Source organism: Bos indicus x Bos taurus, chromosome 16, assembly GCF_003369695.1.
Source record: "Bos indicus x Bos taurus breed Angus x Brahman F1 hybrid chromosome 16, Bos_hybrid_MaternalHap_v2.0, whole genome shotgun sequence".
In the NCBI taxonomy this organism is placed as follows: Eukaryota; Metazoa; Chordata; class Mammalia; order Artiodactyla; family Bovidae; genus Bos; species Bos indicus x Bos taurus.
The window spans coordinates 70,511,011-70,526,513 of NC_040091.1; the positions used below are offsets into that span (position 1 = coordinate 70,511,011).

At 41.9% G+C, this 15,503-nt stretch overlaps 1 protein-coding gene across 1 annotated transcript in view; it reads right to left on the bottom strand.

The window, feature by feature from the left end:
• Positions 1 to 6,079, bottom strand: part of PPP2R5A (protein phosphatase 2 regulatory subunit B'alpha) — a 72,683-nt gene extending 66,604 nt beyond the window's left edge. Inside the window, exon 1 of the mRNA XM_027565655.1 lies at positions 5,120 to 6,079. Within this exon, the coding sequence (XP_027421456.1) occupies positions 5,120 to 5,309 (190 nt within the window). The 5' untranslated portion in view covers positions 5,310 to 6,079. The remainder of the gene's footprint in view (positions 1 to 5,119) is intronic.
• Between the last annotated feature and the right edge of the window lie 9,424 nt (positions 6,080 to 15,503).

Here is a 15,503-nt window from a genome sequence, read left to right on the forward strand (position 1 = left end):
TTAACTCACTAAAGACTAATTCATCTTTAAGACTGTATCAAGGGAAAATACTATTCTTACAAGTAAAAATGATTAACTGAAGTTTAGAAGGGTTAACCAACTAGCCCAAAGTGATTGTGACTCATCAATAATGCAGGAAGACAATTTCAGTCTATTTACAGGACAGTACTCTGTCCCAGTGATCATACTATTTTACTGAAACACATTTAACTTGAGTCTTACTTTACAGGCACTTCATAAAAGGATCCAAAGTTCAATTAAGAATCAGAGGAGGTAATAAAACTGGGGGAAAAAGAAGTCTGACCCTAAACAGGAATTCTGAAAATGTTAAATTAAGACTTAAATGGAAAAGTTTTTCCTTCATGTGAAGGCCAACAATGACACTATATTAATTTCTCTAGAGGTATATCCTGAAAGTTTTTAAAAATTAAAATATAAGTTGACTAGAAGAAATATGGTATTATTAATACTGCCAGAAGATAGCTGTAAAATGACTAAAACGTTATATATTCCTTTGTAAACACACTTTTAACATATTCAGGGGAATTTCAACTCTCCTTTAATGCTATCCCAATTACTAAAATGGGTTTTGGGTTTAGATGAATGAAATTAACTTTGGGGGAAAAAATCTATAAACCTTAAAAGTTGAGTGAGTAGTGTTCCTCACCAGCACAAAAAAAGTCACTGGTTAAGGAAATTTCAAATCACGTCAGTATTCTTGTACCAGATACCCAAAAGACCACATCAGTTCAGTTGCTCAGTCATGTCCGACTCTTTGTGACTACATATATCACGAAAAACAAACAAAAAAAAAGTGTTCCCTAAAGACAAGGGAACACTTCAAATGAACACCACTATTACAAGCCTCAATACCTCCAGGAGGACCCAACTTCTAAGAATATAACAACCAAGAAACTGAGGAAATTTGGGAAATTCTTTACCTCATCTTAAGGGGACTTTAATCTCAACGCCAGTTTCATTCTGTTCTTTGCCATTTACGGTCTGTCTCCTATGAGAGACGCACACCTATATAATTCTACTAGTTAATTCAATTTCTTTGCTTGATAAAAAAAACTTCTAACTATAGCATTCAACATTTAAAAAGTCACTCTACCCTATTTCCATATCCACACTTATGCTGATGTTTCACCTCAGTGCACATAGATCATATCTGAGATCTGATTATAAATAATTTATACTCTACACTAGCAAAGTTTTACTATTTATGTGAACCCTTCATTTAAAAAATACTTTTAATTTGGATTTTCAAATATCAAAGAGAATGGGAACTAATATTCTTTGTCTATTTTTAGGCACCAATTACATTATTTCACATAAGCCCCACAGTCCTAGGGAGATAGAAGGTTTTATCCCCATTTTACAGATAAGGATAGTAACTCAGAAAGATTAAACTTTTACCTTTGACCCAGGGCTGACCCCAATGACCCAACTCGATTATCATCCTGCTCAAATGTTCATAAAGCAGGTTAACAGCAAATATACTCTAATCATTTAACCTGGGTACCAGTGTCAACTGCCACCCAGAGAAATAATCACAGGCCTGAAACTAAGCTCTCTAAGTCTCAACGTCACATCTGGGAATAATATTGGTCTTGCACAGAGTTGCTGGGATGACACAATGATATGCAATTTTTGTAAAAATACAGGGTAGTGGATTCTCACACAACATTACCTCAGTAGGTGCGAAAAAGAAACAGATACCCGGGATTAGGTATTACACAACTTTCTGAGCTGTTTCACTTATTTCAATTATGATCGATATTGTTCTTATAATTTTAAAATGTAAAGAAATGTATAAAATAATTTATAAATGCCGTTATATAACTGTATAACATCTATTATTCTACCAAACCAATTCTTTCAGAGACACAAAACAGGTCAAACAGACAGAAAAACTTCCCATTAACAGGTTATTTTTTTTTTTAAGTTATAAGTTTCCTAACTGTTGGTTACTAGAAGAAAAGTTTAAAGTAGAAAAATTAAGTACAATACTAATGTAAATATAAATACAGAGAAATGATTGATAGACTGTCCCTACTTTTATTTTCTCATACTTAGTCAGAAGACCGTACAGAACTAACGTAACAAATTTCAAGCGTTTTGGAAAAAAAATTGTTTTTAAGCTATACAAGGCAGATTGAGGGCCTATATAACAGTTTCTCATTTTTAAAAACTCATTTTAACAAGGCTTGTTTTTAAAATACTTTCTCCAATAAAACATTATTTTCTCTGAACATTTTTACCATTAAAATTCTGCAACCCACTTACTTATTCTGCACAAATAAACTTCTTTAGATGAAAAAGTGGGATTATTTTGTTAATCTTTACCCACAGTATGCTTTGAGGAAAACAGCTGGCACCTTTCCAGCTCAGATCCATGTGGACAAAGTGTAACATAAGCAGGTTGGTATAAACACTGAAAAGATCTTGGATGCCCACAGATATCTGAATCACTCCACTGTAAGATGGCATTTCAGAGCAGGAAGAAAAATTCTCTTTCATACACATATTACAGGGCTTTCCACTGGTTTTTGTTAAGGCCACAAATGGAAAAAACTACTACTGACAGAAAAAGCACACAACATGTGGTATCAAGGACACTGCCAAAGTTCTAAGTGAAGCAACTGAATTTTTAAAAAGCCACTTTTCAAGCATTTTGGCATCGGGAGTAAAAGTCATTTTTCCTAATAGTGGGTAATCTAAGTAAGAATCTTATTCCTCAATTAAATTTACATAAATTTATCCTGAATACATAAACTTCCTTATAAAGAGTACTATATTTTCATGTGAAAAACATAGATTAAATCTAAAATTTAGATTTTTTTTCTCTACTAGTGAGCAAAATATTATAAATAAAACATTTAATGGCACCTTCAACTTGTCGAACTATATACACCATACAACTTAGATGATTACTGACTGTATATTTTTGCTAGGCTTTTAAAAGCAAAATACATTAAAGTTGCATCTCCTGGCTTGAAGTAACTATCAATGTATGTTTAATATTCAATTACTTTTATTAAATATAAATAAATATTATATATAAAAGGACAATATAAGATAAACTTATGTGCAAAGCAGAAATAGAGATACAGATGTAGAGAACAAACGTATGGACACCAAGCAGGGAAGAGGGTGGTGGGATGAACTGGGAGATTGGGAATGACATATGTGCACTACTATGTATAAAATAAATAGATAATGAGAACCCACAGGGAATTCTACTTAGTACTTTGTGGTGATCTAAATGGGAAGGAAATCTAAAAAACAGACGATATATGTAGAACTGATTCACTTTATTGTACAGTAGAAACTAACACAATATTGTAAAGCAACTATACTCTAATAAAAAGTGATAAAAAATGAAAAAGACAATATAAAGAACCACAATATCTCATTGAAAAGCAAAGACATATGAAAGAAAGACACTAACACTAGCACCAAACCTTCAAACTGCAAAAATAATTTGCCAATTTAATGGGGAAAAAACCCAATAATGTAAAAATAACTACAATGTTTTAGTTAAGTTTAAAATTTTAAATTCATGAATAGCAGTTCAATGTCCTAACAAGTAAGATAATATTGTTTTATAGCTATGACATCACTCAAGAATTAAAGTCTTGGCAACATCTACCATTCGTGGTCTACTGTAGGCTATGATGCCTATGTCTGAACAATTTTTGTATACTAAAGAGCAAATGAAAAACGCAGTACTACAGGCTACTCATCTTAAATAAAACTTTCTTTCAAAAGCCAGTGTGATTCTGGTGGTGGGATGCTTAGAAGAACCCCAAGAAGCAGGATAGTAGTGTAGGATGTGAATGGGGCTCCAAAGTTACTGCAGGTCAACTGTGATTTGATCTGGGGTTTTCTTTAGACTCCTGGCCAAACTAAGACTGGATTCCTAGGCCTAAAGACAAATCAGAACCAGGCTGGCCTTGAACCGGATGCTGGAGCTCTTTGAAATTGATCGAAAAACCTCCTGAACATTATCTATTTCGGTACAGAACTTTCATTTCCTGATCTTGCAAAACAGATGATCTAGATTTCTATCAGGTTTCTTTTGTAGGAAAAAAAAAAAATCAAATGTTTAGGACCATTATCATCTTGTTCCATGACAATGCTTATCTCATAAAAAGCAAAGACGTTAAAATTATAAAATTAAAAGGTAGTAATCCACACACAAAAAATAAACTAGAACGTCAGGAACCAATTTCTTTTTTTTTTTTTTTTTCAATCCTCTAAACCTAGTGGGAAAAGTAAGTGAGCCAGAAGGAGTGCCAAGTTCTCTTGTAAGGCGTTAGGCACGGACACCAATTTGAATTACTGTACAAACCTACAGAGTCCCTGGAATCACTGCTTGGCGAACTAAGTTCCCGTTTCATTGCAAATATTCAGACAATATTTTAAATCTTTCCATTCTTTGGGCTAAAGAGTAACATTTAAATCTAATGACCCAGTAAGTAAGACACTACCCTGGTCAGATTTTTAGGCTTTTTCTTTATAAATCAATCTAAAGGCAGGTAACTCTTAACCGGTGTACGCATTAGGATTTCTGGTCCTAAGACTCTTTGGAAAGATCAAAGGGAAGTAAAAGTTATAATGTGCGCAAAGACGCTTTATAATTGGAAAAGCAAAAGATTAACTAAGAGAGGCCGAAAAGAGGAGGCAGGTCTCAGAAAAGTGAAGGTCGGAACGTAAGACAGGTTGTTACAACAAGATGGGGAAGGGCAAGACTCGAAGAAGAAGACTGAAATAAGAAAAAGTCTACCCCTCCAGACTCAGGAGGAGAGTTGCAATCCCAAGGGCAGGAACCCGAGCGCGCAGGTGGGGAGGGAGGGGTGCTGGCCTCCTCCAAGAAGGGAAGAGTTAAAGTGAACCCAGATAAGTGAAGGGGGAGAAAAAGCAAGACTCTTTTAACATCAAACCTGTCTGAATCATAAAGACGGTGGGAGGACGCCAAGGAAAGTTGGGGAACGCGAGCCCCAGGTGGGCAGAAGGAACCCCCCACCCCCGCGCCCGAGAAAGCAAAGGCTCCGGCGACGCCGAGGAGAACCCGCGCGTTCTTCCCCGGGCTGCGCCCTCGGAGGTTACCTACCTTTGAGTTGGGGCAAGGGGTGCAGCTCTGGCTGGCTGCACTGGCTGCGGAACTGCGACGAGCCCTGCGAGCGCTTCTGCCTCTGCGCCTTGCGCACCGATTTCCGGGTGAAGCCGTCCACTTTCTCGGCGGCCGAGATGGCGGCGCTGGCAGCCCCCGCCGGCGGCGGCGGCGGCGACGACGACGACATCTCCGCGGCCCTGGCGCTTGGCAGCTCCCGCTGCGGCTTGCACGGAACGGGCAGCGCCAGGAGGAGGAGGCGGGGGAGAGGCGCCGAGGAGCTCGCGCCCCTCCGCCCCGTGCCCCCAGCCGCACCGCCCTCCTGCTCCCGGGCGCCCGCCGAGCTCTCTTCTCGCCGCCCGCCGACGCCTCACGGCCACATCTCAGGGCCGGAGGTTCCCGGTCCCCGCCGCTCGGCGAGCTCCCCGGAGCTGGCGGGGGCGGAGAGGGGGTGGTGTGTGAAGAAGTTGTTGACTCCCGAGTTCCGAGGGCGGGTGGACAGGAGCCCGAAGTTCAGACAACTGAGGCGAGGGCGCGATGGTGCGGACGTCGAACGCGCCTCTCGTCCCTGACGGCCCGGGTCCCCGGGCGGCCGGCCCGCCAGCACCTCAGTGGCCACTGCCAGGGCAGCCCGCCCTGTCTCGAGCCTCCTCCCGAGGCGCTGCCATCGCTGGGCCCCTCCGAGCCGCTGTCTCCACCGCCGGCGCTCTTCCCTGTCAGCGCCGACCCCTCATCTCCCGGGGCGGTGACCCGCCGCCCCGGCCCTGGGCACGCGCGCGCGCGCGCGCATACACACACACACACAAACTCGCTCCTCGAAGCGCCCAGCGGTCCGGACCCCCTCCCCCACGCGCCCTTCCGCCGCCCACAGAGAACCCCTGGCGAGCGGCCGCTACAACTTGAGAAGGTGCTGGGAGAGGCGAGGGGCGGGCAGCGGGAGGGGGAGTCCAAGTGCGTGTGCGCGCGCGCGTTGGGGGCGCGCGGCCCGGGGGCGGGGCCTCGCGGGGGATGGGGAGGGAGGAGATTGACTGACAACTTCCGCGGGGTCCGGCCAGCCTCTCGGAAGCTCGGTAAGGAGTTGCGGGGTGGGGGGTGGGAAAGCATGCCAGCTCCCTCAGCCAATCGCAGGGCGAAGCGGTCCAACGGGCTGAGGCGTGGCCTCCTGCAAGGTCTTATCAAATTGGGAGGTTGGGCGGAGGGAGGGGGCGTGGTTACGTGACGGACCTCGGCCACAGCCAATCGTAAGTCTTTAACGGAGTGCCCCTCTCACGTCACAACCGCGTAACTCGAAGGCTTGAGGGGCAGTGAGCGTATGTGCACGCCTGCGCGACAGCTCAAGACTATGGGTTCGTGGACAGCCTATGAGGAGACCGGGAAACTAGACGAGGGAGTTTAGAGAGCAAAAGAGAAGACCCGTACCCTTTCCTCCTCTCTCAGCTAGCCAATAAGGAGCTGAAGCGACTGGTGGGGAGTCGCTTCAGCAACTGGAGGGCTGGAGCGAGAAGGCGTGCCAAGTGTTACGTCACTGGAAAGGGGTGGAGCAACAAGCCGTGTGATTGATGGCTGAAGTCGCCCCGCGGAGGAAGGCGAGGAAATGAGCTTGTCCAATGGGAGCGAGATGCTGGACTCTTGGGCGGGCTTTGGAGCCTCTCTGGCCCTAAGCCGCGCACTTGGAAGTTACTCCGGGAGTTGGTGATGGACAGGGAGGCCTGGCGTGCTGCGATTTATGGGGTCGCAAGGACTTGGACACGACTGAGCGACTGAACTGAACTGAACTGGAAGTTACCGGATAAATTTACAGTTCTCTGAAGGTTCTGGCAACGCGTTCCTGAGAGCTGTTTTACCGCGAGTTCGGACTGTCTGGTGCCTACTACTTGAAAGCCTTTCCCAAATCCACATCCTCCAAGAAGAGGTTTCTCATTCCCAATTTAACATCCTATTAATTTTCCCTTTTTCAGCTGGAGACCTTGAACTGCTTCCACAGGACGAGTATGAATTCGCTGATCAGAAGTTTGTAGATTTGAGGACTGGCCGTTTACTCTTACTAGAATCTCTTACAGGTTCCATTCAGATTTTAAACTTCTTAAAGACCGGAAATGCTGGTCATCTTAGTTTTTTGTCTGGTGCTTTCTGTATAATGATGCCTAATAAAAATAAGTAAACTGCACAGCTTGTCTTGTCTTTGGCTTCAGTCAGTCAGTCAGTTCGGTCGCTCAGTCGTGTCCGACTCTTTGCGACCCCATGAATCGCAGCATGCCAGGCCTCCCTGTTCATCACCAACTCCCAGAGTTCACTCAAACTCACGTCCATCCAGTCAGTGATGCCATCCAGCCATCTCATCCTCTGTCGTCCCCTTCTCTTCCTGCCCCCAATCCCTCCCAGCATCAGAGTCTTTTCCAATGAGTCAGCTCTTCGCATGAGGTGGCCAAAGTACTGGAGTTTCAGCTTTAGCATCATTCCTTCCAAAGAAATCCCAGGACTGATCTCCTTCAGAATGGACTGGTTGGATCTCCTTGCAGTCCAAGGGACTCTCAAGAGTCTTCTCCAACACCACAGTTCAAAAGCATCAATTCTTCAGCACTCAGCTTTCTTCACAGTCCAACTCTCACATCCATACGTCACTGGAAAAACCATAGCCTTGACTAGGCGGACCTTTGTTGGCAAAGAAATGTCTCTGCTTTTCAATATACTATCTAGGTTGGTCATAACTTTTCTTCCAAAGAGTAACCGTCTTTGGCCTAGTGGACCCCAATCTCTATTTCTCTTCGACGAGCCCCAGATCTTTTCTTTTTGACATGCTAAAAATAGCTGCCATATATTTAAGCAACATTACCTGATCCACAGGTAAAGAAGGTGGTAGGAAGTTGAATTCTAGATCTAGAATCAAATGCTACCTTAAAATATTTCCCTCCTTATATTCACTGAGTAGTGAAATTGTACACAAGCGTCCTAGTCAAGGAGGTTCAAACTTCAGCAGTATCTTAGACATCTTTCTCTTTCTCATCCAATCAATCTCCAGACTGTGTTGAATCTACATTAACAAACGTTCAAACCAAGCTTTCCTTACAATTTGCTTAACTGATCCCCAAATGTAGTTCAGGGCTTTCAAACTCACTGCCAGATAAGTCTTTTTAAATGCCGCATTTAATTTATTGGCATGTGTGAAGAAGCATTCAGTACCTATGGAATAAAGTCCCAATTCTAGGTTCTCATTCTAACTCGTGGATGTCTTTCCAGGCATAAATTGTGCCATGTCTCTACACAAATTCTTTTTTCAATTTAGACGCCTCATTCCACATACTGATATCCTAGAAGCAGCTTCCTTGACCATCACTAGCTCTAACATCTTGAAATAATCCCCTCCCCACCTCCCATATTTTTTAGGCCCATCTTTTCTTCAAATCAGCTCAACCCCTATCTTTCCTGAAGCCTTTCATGATAATCTGGCTCAAAGTGATGCCTTTCTTCTTTGAATTCGTAAAGCATTTATTGGGGCTTCCCTGGTGACTCAGATGGTAAAGAACAGCCTTCGATGGACCTGGGTTCGATCCCTGGGTTAGGAAGATGCCCTGGAGGAGAACATGGCCACCCACTCCAGTAGTCATGCTTGGAGAATCCCCATGAACAGAGGAGCCTGGTGGGCTACAGTCCATGGGGTCGCAAAGAGTCGGACGTGACTGAGCAACTAAGCACAGAGCATTTATCACCTACACCACTCACAGAGTCTGCCCTCATATAAGGTCAGAGATTGCAGGTGCTATGCTCTTTCTTCTCCGGCTGTTTGTAAACATCGAAAGAGTAAGGGACCTCCTGGTGGTCCACTGGTAAACAATCTGCCTGCCAGTGCAGGGGACATAGGTTCGACCCCTGGTCCAGGAAGATCCTACAGCAACTAAGCCTGGATACCACTATAACTGAGCCCATGAGCCTAGAGCCTATGCTCTGCCACAAGAGAAGCCACCTCAGTAAGAAGCCCAAGCACTGCAACTAGAGAGTAGCCCCACCTTCTGCAGCTAGCGGAAGCCTGCGTGCAGAAATGAAGACCCAGCACAGCCAAAAAGAAATTAATAAAAAAAGAGTAAGGACTCAGTTATACCTTTGTATCTCTTACTGAACAAAGTATAAATATGCAGTATGTACCAATCTAATTTTTAATTCTCAAGAACAGGGTTTCTAAAAGTATAGTCATTGGATTACCTGCGTAAGAATCCTCTGGGGTGTTTGTGTAAAATGCAGATTGCTGGGCCTGACACACAGAATTCTCCCAGACACACAGAATCAGAACCAATGGCAAAAGCACTAAAATATCTTTTTTTGCCACATGGCATAGCATGTGGGATCTTAGTTCCCCAAGCAGAGATTGAACCTGCGCGCCCTGCATTGGAAGCACAGAGTCTTAACTACTGGACTGCCAAGGAAGTCCCCTGAGAAATATATTTTTTAATAAGTTCCCTAGGTCATTCTTATGCACATTAATATTTGAAACTTTATTCTCCAGTCACCTGGATGTTATTTAAAATAGATCTTAAATGTCCAGAGTTTGTAATAAAGAGAATTTGCATAGGCTAAGAAGGGGAAATAAATAGCAGAAAGCACACCAACAAAGGTAAAATTCATACTGGAATATGACGTAATAAATAATGGAAAATAGAGGCTGAATAGAACAGATAGAAAATAGATACTGGAAACAAATTCTTGGGAGGCTTGGAACCAGCAAAACTGTCTGGGTTTTCTGAAACAGCCTCTTGGAGAAGAATTTTGAGAAATATTTTAAAGAAAGTGTGAGTCAAAATCGAAGAAGAGAGCAAGATGGCATTCTAGATTCAAGTTACCAAACATTTTGGGGGGATGGAAAGGGCTATAGCCAAAGACTCAAAAGGCCTGACTTTATTAATTATAGTAGGTCCCATCAAGTCACTTACCCTCTCAGAGGCTTGGTTTCCACATTTGTATATCAGAAAAAAAAAAAAAGTAACCAGACTTCTTTACAATATTGGCATGAGTTTTAAATATGATACATAAAACAAACACTTGGAAAAGTGAATATCATGCACTTGATAATTTTATGAATATATGTATGTCCAAAAAATTATCACGTGCATGATATTAATCATTTCTTTTCCATGCACTGTTTTAAGTGAATAAGGTATCTGAGTCATAAACAGATTTGATCACTAAGAATCATCTAACAGAAAACCACAATCTCAGTGCTGAACTGTTTGTACCCCTGAGAAGGATGAGTGTCAGTGATGATTCCATGCTGTAGAACTCCTGTTTTTTCCCAGATGTGAAGACCCATATAAAAGTCAGAGGCCAAGACTTCATCCCTGTCAAATTCTTCGCTTTACTTTATCCTCACATGACTTGATTTCTTTACTGATTTCATTATTTTATTCACAATGACTAGCTTGCTGGGGAAAATTAGCAAGGAGATCAAACCAGTCAATCCTAAAGGAAATCAGTCCTGAATATTCATTGGAAGGACTGAGGCTGAAGCTGAAGCTCCAATACTTTGGTTACCTGATGCAAAGAACTGACTCACTGGAAAAGACCTTGATGATGGAAGATTGAAGGCAGGAGGAGAAGGGGATGACAGAGGATGAGATGGTTGGATGGCAGCACTGACTCGATGGACATGAGTTTGAGCAAGCTCTGGGAGTTGGTGATGGACAGGAAAACTTGCTGTGCTGCAGTCCATGGGGTTGCAAACAGTCGGACATGACTGAGTGACTGAACTGAGTAAGATGACAATACCTACAATAGCAAAATCATGGTCTTTTAATGGTTTAAAGTGTGCATCAGAGGAAAAAACATTCCAGCAACTCTGATGGCTAAGCATATTATTTATGCTTTAAATTTCAAGAATACTAGAAGAAATTTTTTTAAAGAGTGCATCAGAGACAGTATTATGTTCACATCACTGTGAAATTCTCTACAGCATGTCCAAGCAAAGTTTTGGCTGCCAACATTTCTCTTTCCTTAAGAACCATGATTCCCAAATGGTACTCCTATAGAACACCAAACAAATATGCTTTATCTGAAAATCAAATAGTAGTGATCTTTTCCCAATTTACAGAAACAAAATAAATTAAGATTTTTCCCTTGTATCTTTCTTAGAATTTTGATTCTTACAACTGCACTACTGTACTTGAATCTAAGTCAAGATAACATCATAAAACATTAATTTTAATATGCCATTCCTTCTTATTTAAGTACATTTAAATTATGTAAAATTCTCTTCCTGGGAGGCGATCAATGCTATCAGATTCTTTTATGTGCTTCTAGAGATAGAATCAGTTTACTCTCTTAAGATTTAATAAATTAACATTTTTAGAGGCTCTACCAAAAGCTACATGAGTTATAGGTATTTCAACACTGAAGATGGAGTAGGAAATGACAATCTGCTCCAATATTCTTGCCAGGAAAATTCCATGGACAGCGGAGCCTGGCGGGCTACAGTTCATGGAATTGCAGAGTTGGACACGACTGAGCAACTGAGCACACATCACTGAAGAAGTTTGAAAACCACTGCTCTATACATCAGTGAAGCTTCCAAAGTTCATACAGATTTATTCATATCTATGCATTCATTCGGAGAAGGCAATGGCAACCCACTCCAGTACTCTTGCCTGGAAAATCCCATGGACAGAGGAGCCTGGTAGGCTGCAGTCCATGGGGTCGCTAAGAGTCAGACACGACTGAGCGACTTCACTTTCACTTTTCCCTTTCATGCATTGGAGAAGGAAATGGCAACCTACTCCAGTGTTCTTGCCTGGAGAGTCCCAGGGACCGCAGAGCCTGGTGGGCTGCCGTCTATGGGGTCGCACAGAGTCGGACACGACTGAAGCGACTTAGCAGTACCAGTAGCATGCATTCATTCTTTCATTATTTTATTAATTCACTCATGTTACAGATATTATATATGCATGCTATGAATCAATAAAATATGAAATTTGAAGGGCCCTTAGATGCTAATCAAATCAAGTTGTTACCTGACCCCAGGTAGACCAAGAAGGTCCTCTTCACAGACCTCAAACTGATCCAAACTGGAAAGTCCTTTTTTTTTTTTTCAGGACTTACAGGAGACTTTTGTTCTGTATACAATGAGATCTTCTGACTAATAACTTACTCTCCAAGTGGTCAAAGATTTTTGGCACTTGGTTTTCATAAACTAAATTCAGCACTTTTTAGGCTTTTTCCAAGAACTCTGATTTTGTGTTGTCTTTCTGGCCACTGTTCAAACACAAGTGCACATTGAGACAATTGGAATTTCGGCAATTTTCAGGAAGGATCCCTTGTCAACAGGGCAAGATCGGTGGTCATGGTTTTCAGTTGATGCCATTTTTGCTTTCAATTATAAATTGCTTTCAGTTAAGCTTGTCATTATTAAATAAGTTTGTTGTGGGCTATTGTACAGGCTGATGTGTTGGTCAACCAAGAACTCAGACAAGGTCAGTGGCTGTAGAGATGGTTAGATTGGAGATTTATCTTAGCGGAGGATTACATAGGACTTGCAGAAGGAGTGAATGTGAACTGTTGGTACAGCAGAAGTATTACTAATTCCCCCAAAACATTTGCTGGTACACTTAGACTTTATGATGATCTCTGAATCCTTTTCCCATAGCTGTGAGGTCTTTTGCCCCATCTAAATGGGCTGAGTCGAAAATATTGGATAACCCCTGATGTGGGCAATGCTTTACCTGTATACTAGATGAGGAACTAGAATAGTTTGAAGGAACTCAGCTCATGCCATATCCTTTCGTCCTTGCAGAGTGGGGTTTAAAAGACTTATTTTGGTGAACTCTCCACTCTTTAAATCAACCCTGCAAGTATTTTTCAAGTGCCATCCATGTGGCAGGCAATATGCCAGATGCTAGGAATGAAAGATAAATGAAGCATGGACCTTTCAATTTAGTGAGGAGGGATAGCACAAACAAATGATCAAAGAGTATAACTTAAGTGTTCCTTACAGCACTGTGTAAACACAGTGGAAAGAAGAGCAAATTTGGTTTGCAAAGAGGGTCAGAGAAAATGTAATAGAAAGAGTAATGTTTGAAGTGATTCTTGAAACAAAACAGAAATTTTATGTGGATAAGGACAAAAACAACAGAGAAGAATACTTGCCATTAAAGAAACTAATTTACCCACCTTTCTTCATTACTAAAAAGATTTCCAGGGAGTTCCCTGGTGGCTTAGTTGTTAGGATTCTGGGTTTTCACTGCCACGGGCCTGGGTTCAATTCCTGGTGAGGGAACTGAGAAAAAAGATTTCAATATCTCAGTCAATGAATTTACTTATTTCATACAACATGTTACCAAAAAAAAAAAAAAAAAAATCCATTTCAGCAGAAGAATATATTATACCACACCTTGAATCAGAATTTGACCTGGAGGTGAATGGGCAAAAAGAAAAAAAAAAAAAAAAGCAGATTAAATTCAAAACAGGACTGCTCTCTGGCTGTATTTCGCAGCACAGTAATTATAAAAATACTGTTGTTATTCTTGCTCAGTCCTGTCCGACTCTTTGTGACCCCATGGACTGTAGCCCTCCAGGCTCCTCTGTCCATGGAATTTTCCAGGCAAGGATACTGGAGTGGGTAGCAACTTCCTTCTCTAGGGGATCTTCCTGACCCAGGGATGAAACTCATGTCTCTATCTCCAGCATCTCCTGCGTTGGCAGGTGGATTTTTTTTTTTTTTTTTTTTTTACCACTGCACTATCTGGGAAGCCCATAAACAAACACTATATGCTACTTACTGTTCCACTTACACGTGGATTTTATACAAACCTGTAACTGGTCTTCTTCCATCTGCCTGGAGGAAGCATAGAGTAAGTTTTGAAGCAGTGCCTGTCTTAAAATACCTTAGTGGCTGCATGCCGGCAATGTGTTCTCTCTACTGGCTTGCTACTTTGGCTCAAACTTCCAGAAAATAGTCAGTCTGAAAGTCTAAGAAATTAACCTTATATCCTCAGTATCAGGTGATGTCTATGCTTTGAAGAAGCAGTACTAGTAATATTACAGGATTTTCAGGAATTATTGAACCGGAAATTCTCCAGTGTTTCCAGATCCTAAGATTTGACGTCTGTGCCAAAGGACACAGTTGTTTTTTTTCTTTTTAAACTGTGTGTGTCTCTGGGTAGGTATATATAATCACCTTTATAAATTTAACACCTACCATATACCAGGCATTATTCATACAATGAATCTGGCAGAAAGAGATCAAACAAGATTATTAAGGTCTCTCTCATCTGTGTGATACTCATCTCTATTGTCCTAGGATTCCCCTATTCTCCTTGTTTCCAGTGACTTCTGTCATGTCCAGGAACAATTTTTTTATATATAGCATCTCTGGGGTTCTCTTTTCTTCTCTTGTAGAAATCAGTGGAGCCTGGAGAAGGGAATGGCAAACCCACTCCAGTATTCTTGTCTAGAGAGCCTGGCAGGCTACAGTCCGTGGGGTCACACAAAGTCAGACAAAACGGAGTGACTAACACTTACCTACTTGCGCTTGTAAGATGATCTAAAGAATTTCAAGCTTCAAAACTTGTACACAGTGACATCCAAAAGTTAAAAAAAAAAAAAAAGAAATCAGTGGAAATTCAAGTTCTGTTTATTCAGTCTGTATAGAGACATTCACAAAGAAATTTAATTGACTGGATTGAAATCTCACTGCTATAAGATGCCCAGCACTGTAAAAAATTTGTAAATTTGGCGCTCTGAAGTACTGTTACCTAGAGGGAAAATGAGCTTATCAAGAGATATAATGGTGTCCAATGTCTCCTACTCATTCACTCAAAAAATATCCATTAATCTATAACGTCCCTGGTTTATTCCAGGTGCTCAGAGGGTAGCTATGAGTGACACAAGACTGACTTCATGGAGTTCACCATCAGTGGGGAGAGCTCACATCAATTATGAGGACTTCCCTGGTAGTCCAGTGGCTGATTCCAAGTTCGCATTGCAGGGAGCCGGGGTTCGATCTCTGGTCAAGGAGCTAGATCCCACACGCTCCAAAAAGATGGAAGGTCCTGCATGCTGCAACTAAGACTTAGCACAGCCAAATAAATAAATAAATGAATAAATATTAAAAAAAATTCAACTAAGAGAACAAAGCAGGGATTATGCAGCAAAGGAAATACGGTATAATTGCACACACAGATGGGCAAACCAGGAGGGCTGGTCATCCTATGGACCACACAAGCACCATCACCGATTTATGAGGCCTGTTATGAACACAGCCTATGGGTAAATATTGTGGTCCCAACCCTAAGGGAGCACCAACTCGAGGGGAAGAGATGAGGCATAAGCCCAGGAAAAGATATTAATGACTTCTCTCTCAGGACAGTATTTGATGAGAGCCAATGCTTTTGAACTGTGGTGTTGG